This window comes from Miniopterus schreibersii (assembly GCF_964146895.1).
Source record: "Miniopterus schreibersii genome assembly, chromosome: 19".
Classification (NCBI taxonomy): Eukaryota; Metazoa; Chordata; class Mammalia; order Chiroptera; family Miniopteridae; genus Miniopterus; species Miniopterus schreibersii.
In genome coordinates, this window is record NC_138119.1 from 14,137,771 (window position 1) to 14,151,245 (window position 13,475).

The window sequence follows — 13,475 nt, forward strand, 5'->3', positions numbered from 1 at the left end:
TCAGATCGCTGGTTAGAGTGATTCCAAGCCTCCCTTTTTTCCATGGTTTAAACAAAAAAAGTGTACATGACAGTGTTCTTGTAAGAGTGAGGCCTTCCAGAACATGACTCTTGTACAAACGCCTCGGCCCTTCAGCTCTCCCTCCCAAAGATTTCCAGTCCCGCAAACATTTATTGCACACCGCTGTTTTCCAGCAGCAATGCTGGGTTCTGGGGACACAAAAATGAGCAACCCAGACACTCCCTCCCTCACAAAGCTCAAATTACTTTAGAGGTAAGGTCCCACAGGAATGATAAACCACTCCCTCACGTTTCTGCCCCCCTGGTCCTCCCACTGGAAGTATCACCTTGGATCCCTACTGCTTTCTTTACCTTAAACCTAAGCTAAAAAGCAAAGGATTGGGGGGGAGGGGGAGCTGTGTACACGTTGTAATGGGAACAAATTCCCCTTCAACCACTATGATCCTGGTTCCAATCACTGACCTTTCTGTTCCTGAAACAGCCTAAGTCTTTCCCATTCATTCATCTTTCACTTTCTATTCCTCTGCCTGGAACATTCATACTCCTCATTTCCCTTCAGGTCTCAGCTCAAATGGCACCTTGGCAAAGAGGTTTTCAGTAATGAAATTGCCTTATTGATTTATTTGCTAGACTTCATTATCTGTTACTCCAATAGAACAAGCTCCTCAAGAGCAGAGACCTTGCCTGTCATCTTTTTCTCTTCCCTATCTGTGCCTAGAATAGTGCCTAGCTAATAATAGGTGCTCAATAAATATTGAATGAATAAGTGCACAAATTCCACCTCTCTTCTGGGTATTCCAACCTCCTCCAAGAACCCTTTGATGCACAAACCCGATGGTCCCCCTCTGTTGCCCTGAGCTCCTGTACATCCCATTTGCCTAGAACACACAATTCTATGCCCAACCGCACCCCAACTTTCAGGAAGGATGACGTCCTCTAATGCTTTTTCTGTCGGCAGGCAGATTCAGCAGAGCAGGGCCTGCCCCTTTAATCTGGGCCCCACCTGCTCTGGTCAGACTGGTTTGGAGACACAGGTAAAGGGAGAGAGAGAAAGGAATACTTGCAGAGCCAGCAGGGAGCTGAACAGCTCCTTCTCGGAAGCTGGGGACCCTCCACGTCTCTCCAGATGGAAAGTAAGAGGGTGTCATGGGTCCAAATGGCAAGGGGTAGGAGGCCCTTGAGGAGGTGAAGGGAGGGGATCAGCCCCATCAAGAAGCAGTCAGACAGGAAGGATGGCAGGGAGAGGAGAAAGACAGGGGAAGAGTCACAGAAAACAGCCATGATTGGACCTAGAAATCAGAATGCACATAGACCCTCCGGAGATGGATGAGGTGTGCTAGTGAGGTGTTTAGAAGTTGCCCAAGTACCCAGACTGGAGACTAAAGACAGGGTGCACTGCTACTGCCAGTTCCTTTGAACATATTTGTCAGTAAATCGCTGGTATTAGTTGCTAGTAGAGTTCCAAGCAGGGATCTGCAGAGAGAAGGGAAGGTTTGAAGGTGAAGGGGCAGCCTCTCTGTCCACAAGGAGATTCTTAGTGGTTAGGAAGGTCTTAACAAAATTCTAGGTACCTCCCATTCCTGCATTAGGGTGGCAATGACCCCAGGGGTTTTGGTGGAGGCCGGTAGAAGGCGTGGGTGGGGACTGGCTAGGCCATAGCTGACAGGGCCTGTGCCCCCTGACTCACCCTTTCCTGCTGGACTGAATTTGATGTCAAAAGGGTTCCTCCATTTTAGCTGCTCACTTCCCTCCTGCCTCCCTCTCTTTCAACACTGTCCTCTGTACAATGTTCTCCCTAAGGTCCCAGGAGGGGCGAAAGCCCATGAGGTCAGCTGCCCTGGAGCATTCCAGTTCTGTCAACCCATCCTAAGGGCCAGAGGACAGGAGCTTCTGACAGAGCTTTCCTCTGCTAACCTCCACAGTGACATGACCTCAGGGTAGATTCCAGAACTGAGGCCCCAGGATGACAGAACCCGAAACCCTGGTCCTGCTGGAAGTGAAGAGGCCCGAGGCCCTGGAAAAGAGCCCACCCCAGGCCTTGGTCCCCAATGGCAGGCAGCCGGAAGGGGAAGGTGGGGCCGAGTCCCCCGGTGCTGAGTCCTCTAGAGTGGGCTCTTCAGTTGGGTCTCCCACAGCTGAAGAGGGGGCTGAAGACGGTCTAGACAGCACAGTAAGCGAGGCTGCCACCTTGCCCTGGGGGACTGGCCCCCAGCCAGGTGCCCAGTTCCCGGATCCCCCTGGCTGGCGGGACATTGAGCCCGAGCCCCTTGAGTCGGAGCCACTCAGCAAGCTAGAGGAGTTGCCTGAAGATGATGCCAACCTGCTGCCCGAGAAGGCGGCCCGGACCTTCGTGCCCATCGACCCACAGTGCATCGAGCGGCGGCCCCAGGAGGACGTTGTTGTGCGCTGTGAGGCGGCCGAGGGGGAGCGCCGCCGGGCCTTCCTGCCCGCCCGGACCATCCAGCCTGAGCCTTCCGAGTGCAAGTGGGCCGAGGCCGTGGCGCGGCCACCCGGCCACTCCTGCGGGAGCTGTGGGGGCCACGAGGGGTTAAAGGCCGTGGCCTCGGTGGGAGCCGCTCTCATTCTCTTCCCCTGCCTGCTGTACGGGGCGTACACCTTCCTGCCCTTCGATGCCCCTCGGCTGCCCACCATGAGTTCCCGCCTCGTCTACACGCTGCGCTGCGGAGTCTTCGCCACCTTCCCCATCGTGCTGGGTGAGCCGGGGCCCTGTGAGAATGAAGGGGGTATCTGGGAGCCGCACTTGAGGTCAGGGCCTGCCTGGCCTGGGGAGCAGGGGTTTCCCTTCACTCAGCCTGGACCCTCAGGGCCTCACACACCCTGCCGCCCTGTGTGCCCGTCCCCTCCCAGGCCCCCGAGTCCCACTGTGGAGAGCCCCTGCCTGTGAGCTGTCCACTACAGACCCTGCCCCTGCTTCCTGCCTACGGTTCTACTCTGACCTTGTGTTCTCTACCCCCCCATCCCACCCCTCGCCCCCCGCCCAGGGCTCCTCGTGTACGGGCTGAGCCTGTTGTGCTTTTCTGCCCTGCGGCCCTTTGGGGAGCCACGGCGGGAGGTGGAGATCCACCGGCAGTACGTGTCCCAGTCGGTCCAGCTCTTCATTCTCTACTTCTTCAACCTGGCTGTGCTTTCCACCTACCTGCCCCAAGATACCCTCAAGCTGCTCCCTCTGCTCACTGGCCTCTTCGCAGTCTCCCGGTGAGTTGGGGCTGGAGGTGGGGCACAAGGCAGGTAATGGTGCTAGAGGGACCCAGGTCTGAATGTCTGGAGAGCAGGGACAGGAGCTTTCTGGATCCTGCATCAGCCCAAATGTGTGCCCTGGAAAGGTGATGAGTCTACTTTCTCCCTTGCACCTTCCCTCACTTGGTGGCAGGTGATCAGCTCGTATATCTTCTCACGAGAAGCTGATTTCAGAGACCCTTATACCATCTAGAACTGGAAGGACTTTCAGGTGTCATGGAGACCCAACCTCCCACCCATTGCAGCCACTCCTCTGACACTCTGGCCAAGGAGCCGGTAGCCTCTAGTTGAACCCCCCCTATAACCAAGTACTCAGTCAGTTCTTTATAAGGCAGTCTGTTTCATTTTTCAAAGGTCCCAATTATTACAAAGTTCCTTATGTTGTGCTAGGAATTGCTGCCCTAGCTCTAATCTCAGGAATTACCTAGGACAAATTTCGATATTTGACAACAGCTCTCAATTCCCCCACTCCAACACCCTGCTTGCCTCGTGTTTACTTGCTAAGTGGCTCTGATCCCTATACTGTCGTGGGTCCTTCACTCTGGGCAGGAAATTCTCCTGCTTGTCATATGGGGGGGGGGGCTAGTCAAGGGTATTGTCCTATTCATACAAACCAAGGCCACATTAGTTCTCATGGCAGCCTCATTACTCTCATTTAGAATTTAGTCACCTGAAATCCTACGGGGTGCTTTCATGTGAACTACCGTTAACCCAGAAGGCACCTTTGAATTTCTGAAACCAAATAAATGCAGGTCTTTACATTTTTTTCCCTAATACATTTCCTTTTGTCAGTTTCAATGTATGATTCCAGGTTGCTTTAACTGCTAAAACATTATTCCTATTGAGCTAAAATTTGTCTTCCTGTTACCTCTGATTGTAGCCCAGAGGTCAGCTGTCCCACCAGCCTCCCATGACACAGTCCTGCATTTTCTCCCAGTAGATGTTTCCTAAGATAAATGTTCCCACTCATGTAACTGTACCTCCCACCTCCTTCTAGGGGGATGCTGGTTTCAGATACAAGTTGGCTTAAGCAGTAAGAACAATCAGGGAGCTAAAGAAGACTCAGTGATTGTCTGGTCCATCTGACCCACTTTTTTTCCCCAATATATCTTTATTGATTTCAGAGAGAGGAAGGGAGAGAGAGAGAGAGAGAGAGAGTTGAAACATCAATGATGAAAGAGCTGTCATTGATCAGCTGCCTCCCGCATACCCGCAACTGGGGATCGAGCCCACAACCTGGGCATGTGCCCAGACCGGAAATCGAACCGAGATCTCCTGGATCCTAGGTTGATGCTCAACCGCTGAGCCACGCCCGGCCAGGCCATCTGACCCATTTTATACAGAGGAAATCACAACAGATTGGGGGAGAAGAGCCACTCAGGTCAGTCAGCAGAAGTGGCATGACTAGAATCCATGTCCCTTCCCCTCCCTCACCTAAGGTCCTTTCTTTTTTACCATGGGCAAGTGACTTAAACTTTTTTTTTTTTATCCTCACGTGAGGATATGTTTTTATTGATTTGAGAGAGATAGAAAGGGAGGGGGAGAGAGATAGACATGGATGTGAGAAATATCGATCTGTTTCTTTCCACATGCGCGCCAGCTGGGGATCAAACCTGAAACAAAGGCATATGTCCTGACCAGGGGTCAAACCCACAACCTTTTGGGGTACAGGGCAATGCTCCAACCAACTGAACCACCTGGCCAGGGCCAGTTAAGCATTTTATTTCTTTTTTTCTTTTTCTTTTTAAAATATATCTTTATTGATTTCAGAGAGAGGAAAGGAGAGGGAGAGAGAGGTAGAAACATCAATGATGAGAGAGTCATTGATCGGCTGCAGCCCACAACCCGGGCATGTGCCCTGACCGGGAATCGAACCCTGATCGCCTGGATCCTAGGTCGATGCTTAACCACTGAGCCACACCCGGCTGGGCAAGCATTTTTATCTCAGTTTCATCACCCATTTCATCTATAAAATGGAGTTGTTGTGAGGATTAAATGAGTTAATTCATATAGAGTATGTAGAACAGCCTGGCACTTGGTAAGGGTTTGCTAAATGTGAACTTTTATTATTATAACATGTTGCCTCCTGGTGCAGTAGAGAAGCAGCGGTTACTCTTCCTTCTGTTTAACAGGTAAAAACATAAAGGCACGTCAACTTTATAAGTTGTCCTTTATATATTAAGAGGAAGCTGTTTCCCCCATGGAGGGATACATATTTTTAGTAGATCTTCCAAAAGAACTTTGGTTGTAGCTTACCCCTCCCTCTGTGCTTCAGGCCCTCCGGAAGCTGCCTTCCTTATTCTCCTTTTCCTCTGCCTCTCTGAAATGGCAGGAGAAGGGGTAATGAACAGGCATGGGTTCAAATCAGTTTTACTATTTCCCAGATATGTGACCTTGACCTTGGACCAGTCTTACTTAATCTCTTTGGAATCTTAGTTTCTTCATCTGCAAAAGGGGAGATAAAGACAATGGAATGTACTACAGTTAGAAAAGAATGAGGAAACTGTTTATATACTGATAAAAATAACCTCCAAAGTATAATAAAATGGGGGAAAAAATCAATGTGCAGAACAGTCTAAATACTACGCTACCAAACTTCAAAAGGGGATGGGGAGGAAAACATAAATCTTTTTGCTCATATATACATAAAAAAATCACTGTTGCATAAGAAACCATAATATAGGATGCCTATGGTGGGAGTAGAGTAAAGGTGGGGAGGTGAGAGAAGAGAACAAATAGGGTAGCTGGGGCCCAGCTAGGGTCCAGGAGATCAAGGTTCAATTGCGGGCTCAATGCCCAGTCAGGGCCATGCAGGAGGTAGCCGATCAATGATGACTCTCTCATCATTGATGTTCCTATCTCTCTCTCCCCCTCTCCCTTCCCCTCTTTGAAATCAATAAAAGATATATATATATATAAAATAGGGTGGCTGGGGATCAGTAGAGGAAGACATTTTACTATATGCATTGGTACCTTTGAATTTTGAACCATGTGACTGTATGCTACCTACTCAAAAATTTTAATTAAAATTTGAAAAGTAAAAAATAAAAGAGGGAAGGAAATAATAAAGTCACCTCATAGCAATGTGGGGAAGTCTAAATTAAATAGTGCCCCTAGCAGTGTGCCTGGCACATAGTACATAAACATTTACTGTCTTTAGAAGTATCAGTTGTATCCACCAACCCCCATCTCCTTGAGTTAGCTACCCTGGGGGTAGCCTGACCTTTTCTCACCCTGCAGGTTGATATATTGGCTGACCTTTGCCGTGGGCCGCTCCTTCCGAGGCTTTGGCTACGGCTTGACATTCCTGCCCCTGCTGTCCATGCTAGTGTGGAACCTCTATTACATGTTCCTGGTGGAGCCTGAGCGCATGTTCACTGCCACCGAGAGCCGCCTGGACTACCCCGACTACGCCCGCTCAGACTACAGGCCCCGCCCCTGGGGCTGAGCTGCTCTATCCTCTTGCCCCCAGCCTGGGTACCTCGGTGAGATGTACCCCACTTCTGACCCAACAGGGTCCCATCCAATCAGAGCTTGGGCTGCCCCTCCCACTCCCGCTGTCTCCCAGTCAGGGCTGCCCTTTACCTTCGAAGCCCAGGATAGTTATGAGGGAGGGAGGTAGAGCAGATGTTTTCTTGCAGGGAACGAGGTAGGCAGTCATGTTCTTTAAGGGTGCAGAGGGCATGGGGCCAGGACCAGGAGAAGCATGGTTCCTTCCTGAGCAGCCACCCACCACTGCTGGACTCTGCTGGACTCTCCAGCCTCCTGTGAGGCAGTGGGGCAGAGCCACAGCAAAAACAATGGCCTTTTCTGTGCCAGTTGTCTAAGCCGAGGGCCTCAAGGAGACTGGAAATATTGTTCATGCCTAAAGATAAAGGCTTGGCATCAAATAGGACTTTCACGTTGGGCAAAACTGTCCTGGGGGCCTGGGTTGAGGACCCTCCGTGACTGACCCTCACAAGCCCTTTAGCCTCAATCAAGACTATTACAACTGCCCCAGCACAGAGCTGCTGCCTCCTCCCTTCTGACCAATTAGGCCCCTGTAACTTCCCACCTCCAACCTGCCCAGAAGAGAGAAGCGGACAGGGAAACCTGCCTCCCAAGAGGTGTGTGTGTGTGTGTGTGTATGTGTGTGTGTACGTCCGTCCATGTTCACGTATGTGGCAGCTGGGGAGTGGTTGGAAGATACAATGGCTGCTGTTAACCCCATGTGAATATGTGTGTGTGGGGTTGGACAGGTATAACAATAAATGACTACTACAGTCTTACTTGGTTCTTTCTTTCTGTTGGTACCCTAGTCTCAAGTGTCCCTTTCTTGTTTGATTCATACTGCACCTGAAACCTCCCTGCTTCACATGATGGAGAATGGCTAGCAGGAACTCTGGTCTCATGTCAAGAGACAGAACCAGACCTGGGAAATATGGGGCCATTCACAGAAAGCTGCCTTCCACGCACATCTCTTAGCCCTCTCATTCCTTGAACCAAGCCAACAATACTCGCATACAGAGAGACAAGCCCTGTGGAAAAAATAAGTCTATTTCATGCCCGCAAGGCAGCAACCAGTCAGAAAGCCTTTCATTTCGGCCTCTGAATCCCATCCAAGAAATGAGGGCTGGAGGGGTGGGGAGGCTCCAAGGGCACCCTCCCTCTAGCAGTAACTCTTGTCCCGGTCCCTCTCCAAAGTATGAAGGAAGCCCCACCTGGTGGTTCCCAGGAGTTGAGGTTCTGCAGAAAAGCAAGATGGGAGAAAGGAGTAACTGGATGGGAACATTGACCCTCAAACTCGCAGAGGTTTCAGGCACAGCATGGCAGGTCCAGTAATGTCGTTCCATCTGGAGAGTGAGCCTCAATTCATGGACTGGTACTCTGAGTACCTCTTGGGGCCCAGCAACAGAAACAGGCCTCCTGCCAGCAGCATGAACACTGGAGCACCCAGGGCCACCGCCATGATGCCTAGAACTAGTGGGGACAAGGCATCCACAGGAGGGGTACCCACACCAAGGAGCATCGACCTAGAGCAAGCAGAGTGAGAAAGAGAGGTAACCACACTTAGGACAGAGAGGCCCAGTCCTCCTCTACTTCAACCTCCCAAACCCTTGGCCCACAACCCGACTCACCAGCTGAGGTAGTGTTGGTCCCAGTAGCCAGGGCCTGTAGAAGCCCCAAATGTCAGATTGAAGGCACAGAAGTTGTTCTGGGACCCAAAGAAGGCTCGGACAATGGGTGACTGGGGGAGAAGGTATGCCAAGGTGGGATGAAGAGGGGAAGCTTGGCAGGGAAGGGCTGATTCTCGGCTCCCCTGCTTCTGGGAGAAAGCCACTGGTCGCCACTGCACAAAACCTGATGGGAGAGAGCCCCAGAGCAGCTGGTCCAACTGTGGAGAAAGGCAGACAATGCAGGGTGAGGAGAACCAACCTGTGCCTGACCCTTCTGTTACCCCCATGCTTTCTCAGACTTCATCTGTCACTAGTCGTCCTGAGACCTAGGCCTGGTTCTAGAACTCACAGGCTGTTTGCACTGGGACTTCAATATTTCCTCTGTAGAGAGGGGAGCTGGATTGGATGCACACTAGGTGCTTTTCCACCCTGGCTCTTTGCACGTCTACACTTAGCTCCCTCCTCTGGGTCCCTAGGCCCTTGCACATCCTACTTGCCAGAGCACTGAGTCACACTGCACTGTCTTCTGCCTTCCTTCTGTCTTCCCCTGAAGGCAGAGACTGGGCCAAACTTATTAGCATGGTGCCCAGCACTTAAAGGAGTTGAATAAAGTGTTGCTAAATAGTAAATGGTTGAATGATTGTCTGAGGTACTAATTGGGGTTCCATCTACATTCCCCCACTTATCTGTCTCTCTGCTGGAAGCCTGACCTGGAAGACGGCAGGTGCATATTCATCATCGATGGAGTGCTGCTCCTGCATTGAGGGGCAGTCAGGGCCCTGGCTCAAGGTGGCTACCTCCAGCCCAAAAAGGGAGCGGTTTCCTCGGGGAGAGGCCCCAACCAGGGCCACCTCTAGCTGGCAGGTGTCCATCGTGTGCAGGAGGCGAGGTGGTTGGGCTGGTCGGCCGGATCTGGAGAAGGCCTGCACCTAGGATGGAGGAGGCATGGGGGGGCGTGGGAAGCAAATGGATGCCTGTACTTGAAGGCCACCCCCATCATTAACTCCCACCCTCATAAACCAGCCTTTTGAGTCCTGATTCCCATACTCTTACCCTGAAGGCCAGGCTGCCATTGGCAAAAGCCCCAGTGGCATCATGACTGGGGTGGCCTCGAAATGTGGCACTCAGGGTGGCAGGATCCAGTGAGTCAGTGATGTTGTTCCAGGAGAACTCACCCAAGGAGTATGGGGGATACGGTTTTCCTGGAGGCTTTGCTGCCGCATCAGATGTGTTGATACTGTCAAACTCGAACAGCTGGTGGGTGGGGTGGGATGGGACTGGGCTTGCCTGAGTCCAGTTTTCTCCTGAATCACCGCCGCCCCCACCACTCACTAGATCCCAGGCCCAGGCTCTTATACCTGACTCTACTTCACCCACCCAGTGTTCAGTTTCTTTTTCTAACTTGATGAACCCTCTCCTCTTTCCCTTGGTTCTCCCCCAACCTCCTCACCCTGGTAAAGACAAGGGCAGAAGAAAACTGGATGCTGTCCTTGGGGAGCACCATCAGGCCCCCATTAGGCTCAGGAGATAGCAAACGGCTCCAGTTGACACTCAGGACGCTGTGGGGGGTATTGGTAGCCACCAGCAGTACTGCTGGAGGCCCGAGGCTGCTCCACACATAGTGCAACGTGGAATTGGTGCCCACTGCCCGGATATGCAGCAGGTTCTGGGGGGTGCCCATTGAGTCATGGATGACCTCCAGAGATACCTGGAACATGGAGTAGGGGTAGGTCAAGAGAACGGGATTAGGGAAAGACACAAGACAAAGGAGAAGCTTGGGGGTAGAGTCAGGGGACTTGGGCAATGCCGGGGACAGGGTGGGGCCTAGACAAGAGTTTGTGTGGGAGCTAAGGGAATCTTGGTGTAAGAGCAGAGGTAGAGTGAAGAGCCAGAACTGCCCTGACCCTGGTTAAAAGATCATGGCATAGAGCTAAGAGGAGGAAAAAAAAAATTAACATTGCCTGGACCTGTGTCACTCAGGGCTAAGTCAGGAAGCCCTCATACTCGCCCGGCCCCACGGCTGCCCCCGCCCCCAAGTTGAATAATTCTTCTTTATGCAAGCCCCCCTCCACCCTCCACTCCCTGGTTGGCCTAGATTCCAACCGCCCTTCAAGGGTAGCATTTCCTGAAACCTCTACTGCTCTAGCCCCTCACCTGGCGGGTCTCCTCCCCCAGCAGGCCAAATGGAACTGCAAACAGAAGACTCAGGAGGAGAATGGGGCTGGGGGCACAGCGCCCCCAACCCCAGCGGGGTTCCTCACAGCTGCACATGCAGCTCAGCTTCGGACTGCGGAAGAGACACCTGAGTCATGTGACTTACAGACTCAGCTGATCTCTTTTAAAGGGAGGAGCCATCACAGCAGTTCTTAAAGAGACCGCCTCACTTAACCCAGCTTTAGGCTTGAGGGAGAATAGTCAGAATGGTTAGAGATTTGTCATCCCTGGCTGGGCTGGCAAGAAAGACGTCCCAGACTAGATAGATAGGTAGACATATTCCCGACTCTCCTACCCAGCTGGTCCCACTGAACAGTTAGTTACCTCTAAGTGGGCATGATGTCTAGATTCAAGATCCAAATGGGATCCCCCAAAATAACTCTGGTAGGGAAGGCGCAGAGAGGAACTTGAAGGAATTATGTGGGGGAGATAGCACACTCTAGAAGTTTCTTTTTGTCATTATTATTTATTGATCCCCCAGGTGGAAATGAAGAAAAAAGATAACTGAACATAGGATATGAGAACAAAACGTTGTCATGTCTGGCTGAATGAATGCACTTTGTGTTGTACTTGGGTGCTGTTGTTCTTTTTTCTTAATCCTAAAGTTAATTTCACTAATAAACGCATATGGCACAAAATTCTCGAGGTACCAAGGGTATCACCCCTATTCCCTAGCAACTTGGTTCCTTTCCTGAGACAACCATTACCAGTTTGTGTCCGTCCCAAGATATTCTATGCATACTCAAAATATGTAATACATGTTATATACGTATCTGTAAAATACCATAAAATGGCATCCACTGTTCTCAGTTTGCTTTTTCACTTGTACATTGAACACTGTTCTGTATCGGTGCACATGAACAGTCTCACTTTCCGATGTAAGCATTTCATTGCGGGGGGATGTTCCATGGTATATTTAGCCAGAACCTTCAGTTCCAACATTTCGCTATGGCAAACAATGCTGAAAGGAATGTCCCTGTACACACAGCATTTCATATATATTAGTGTTTTTTTAATGTTAAAAAATTGATTTGAGAGAAACATCAATTTATTCCACTTATTTATGCATTCATCGGATGCTTTTTGTACGTGCCCTAATAGGAAATCGAACCCACAACCTTGGCATTTTGGGATGATGCTCTAACCAACTGAGCTACTCGGCCAGGGCCACATTTCATATATATTTGTAACCAAGTCCATAGGATAAATACCCAGGAGCGGAACTGCCGGGTCAAACTGCCCCATGAGACATCAATTGCTGCTCATACCACGTGTAGAAGGCCCATTTCCCCACACCCTTGAAAGTGTTTATCACACTTAATTTGCATTTTCCTAAAAATAAGGTTAAGCATCTCATATTTTACAGTAACTTGTTTTTCTGGAGCTATTTACACGTCTTGCATATATATATATGTATATACATATATATATGATTTTTTTTTTAAATTTATTTTTAGAGAGAGAGGGAGAGGAAGAAGTGGGAGCAGAACATCAATTGGCTGCCTCCTGCATGCCCCCTCCTGGGGATCGAGCCCACAACCCAGGCATGTGCACTAACCAGGAATCGAAGTAGTAACTTTTTGGTGCATGGGATGATGCCCAACTAAACCACACAGGCCAGGCCAGGGCTAGGCCCTATCTTGTTCTTTTTTAAAAAAATATGTCTTTATTGATTTGAGGGAGAGGAAGGGAGGAGGAGAGATAGAAACATCAATGATGAATCATTGACTGGTTGCTTCTTGCACAGCCCTCACTGGGGATCAAGCCTGCAACCTGGGCATGAGCCCTGGCTGGGAATCAAACCAGGATCTCCTGGATCCTAGGTCAATGTCCAACCGCTGAGCCACGCCTGCCAGACACCATGCAGATTTTTAAAATGCAGTTGCATTTATTATGTTTCCCCACTCTAATGTTATTTTTAAATCATGTTTTCTTCTAGAACTCTCTTATGGCTTCACTTTCATGTATTTAAATCTTTCAGATGCCTGGGACTAATTTTGCTATAATGAATAAAGTAGGGATCCAATTTCATTTTCCCCCCCAAGTAACTAAGATGAACTTGTGTCCTCAAAAGTTTTAATCTTGGGGGGGGGGGAATAGTAGTACTTGTATCCTCTGAGGTAGGTATCAACCCTAGGACCCAGTGAGGAAGAATAAAAACAAGCCTAGGGTCTAGTAGTCAGGAATTCAAATCTCCACACAATCCAAAAGATACTGCTTTTATGGGGGGGAATAGAATTTGGCTGAATCTAGGAGTGTGACAGTAGGAAGAACCACAAGCAAAATCAGAGATAGCAAAATTTAATCACTATGTTAAATTTAGGTTTTGGAAAGCACAAAGGAGCTTTTTGACAGCCAGGCTGAAGAGTACAGATTGATCTAACATACCAGAAGTGATTTCCATAGGTTTAGGAGATATTGTAGGTGCTTAAAAGGAAGATTACTGTGTATAATTATCTAAGTGTTTAACCATTAAGAATTGAAACCAGAATAAACCTAGAGGAGTAAAGGGACAAGTGGAAGGAAAAGAATCCACACAGTGTGACTAGCTTCCTCCCTCTAGAATTTCTCAGGTCTTACGAGCAATATTTCTTCAAGATCTTTTTTACTTACTTGAGAATTAATCTAAGATCTTAAAACTCTTGAGGGAACTATTAACACCACAAGAGGCAGGGATTTCAACAAAAGGTTAGGTAGGCTAGAAGAAGAAAGTCTAAGTGAGGACTTAATTTTTTTAAATTCTCACTGGAGGATATTTTTTTCCACTGCTTTTCAGAAAGAATAGATGGGAAAGAGAAAGAGGGAAACATCAATGTGACACAGACAC

The 13,475-nt window shown here is 49.6% G+C and overlaps 2 protein-coding genes across 4 annotated transcripts; one reads left to right on the plus strand and one right to left on the minus strand.

Moving 5' to 3' along the window:
• Nucleotides 1–1,047: 1,047 nt before the first annotated feature.
• TMEM79 (transmembrane protein 79) lies at nucleotides 1,048–7,543 on the plus strand. 2 transcript variants are annotated; one of them, XM_081121667.1, is made up of 4 exons: nucleotides 1,048–1,153; nucleotides 1,943–2,734; nucleotides 3,023–3,236; nucleotides 6,519–7,543. In XM_081121667.1, exons 2-4 carry the CDS (start codon nucleotides 1,984–1,986, stop codon nucleotides 6,724–6,726), a joined length of 1,173 nt encoding a protein of 390 aa, XP_080977793.1. In that variant the 5' UTR covers nucleotides 1,048–1,153; nucleotides 1,943–1,983; the 3' UTR covers nucleotides 6,727–7,543. The 2 variants fall into 2 exon arrangements, with proteins under 2 accessions (XP_080977793.1, XP_080977792.1); XM_081121666.1 differs by having other exon boundaries at nucleotides 1,051–1,153; nucleotides 1,821–2,734.
• Nucleotides 5,032–10,760, minus strand: GLMP (glycosylated lysosomal membrane protein). 2 transcript variants are annotated; one of them, XM_081121664.1, is made up of 6 exons: nucleotides 10,589–10,760; nucleotides 9,885–10,142; nucleotides 9,488–9,688; nucleotides 9,145–9,363; nucleotides 8,396–8,652; nucleotides 7,797–8,290 (listed from the first exon to the last, which is right to left on the minus strand). In XM_081121664.1, exons 1-6 carry the CDS (start codon nucleotides 10,703–10,705, stop codon nucleotides 8,125–8,127), a joined length of 1,218 nt encoding a protein of 405 aa, XP_080977790.1. In that variant the 5' UTR covers nucleotides 10,706–10,760; the 3' UTR covers nucleotides 7,797–8,124. The 2 variants fall into 2 exon arrangements, with proteins under 2 accessions (XP_080977791.1, XP_080977790.1); XM_081121665.1 differs by lacking the exon at nucleotides 8,396–8,652 and having other exon boundaries at nucleotides 5,032–8,290; nucleotides 10,589–10,741.
• Nucleotides 10,761–13,475: the final 2,715 nt, after the last annotated feature.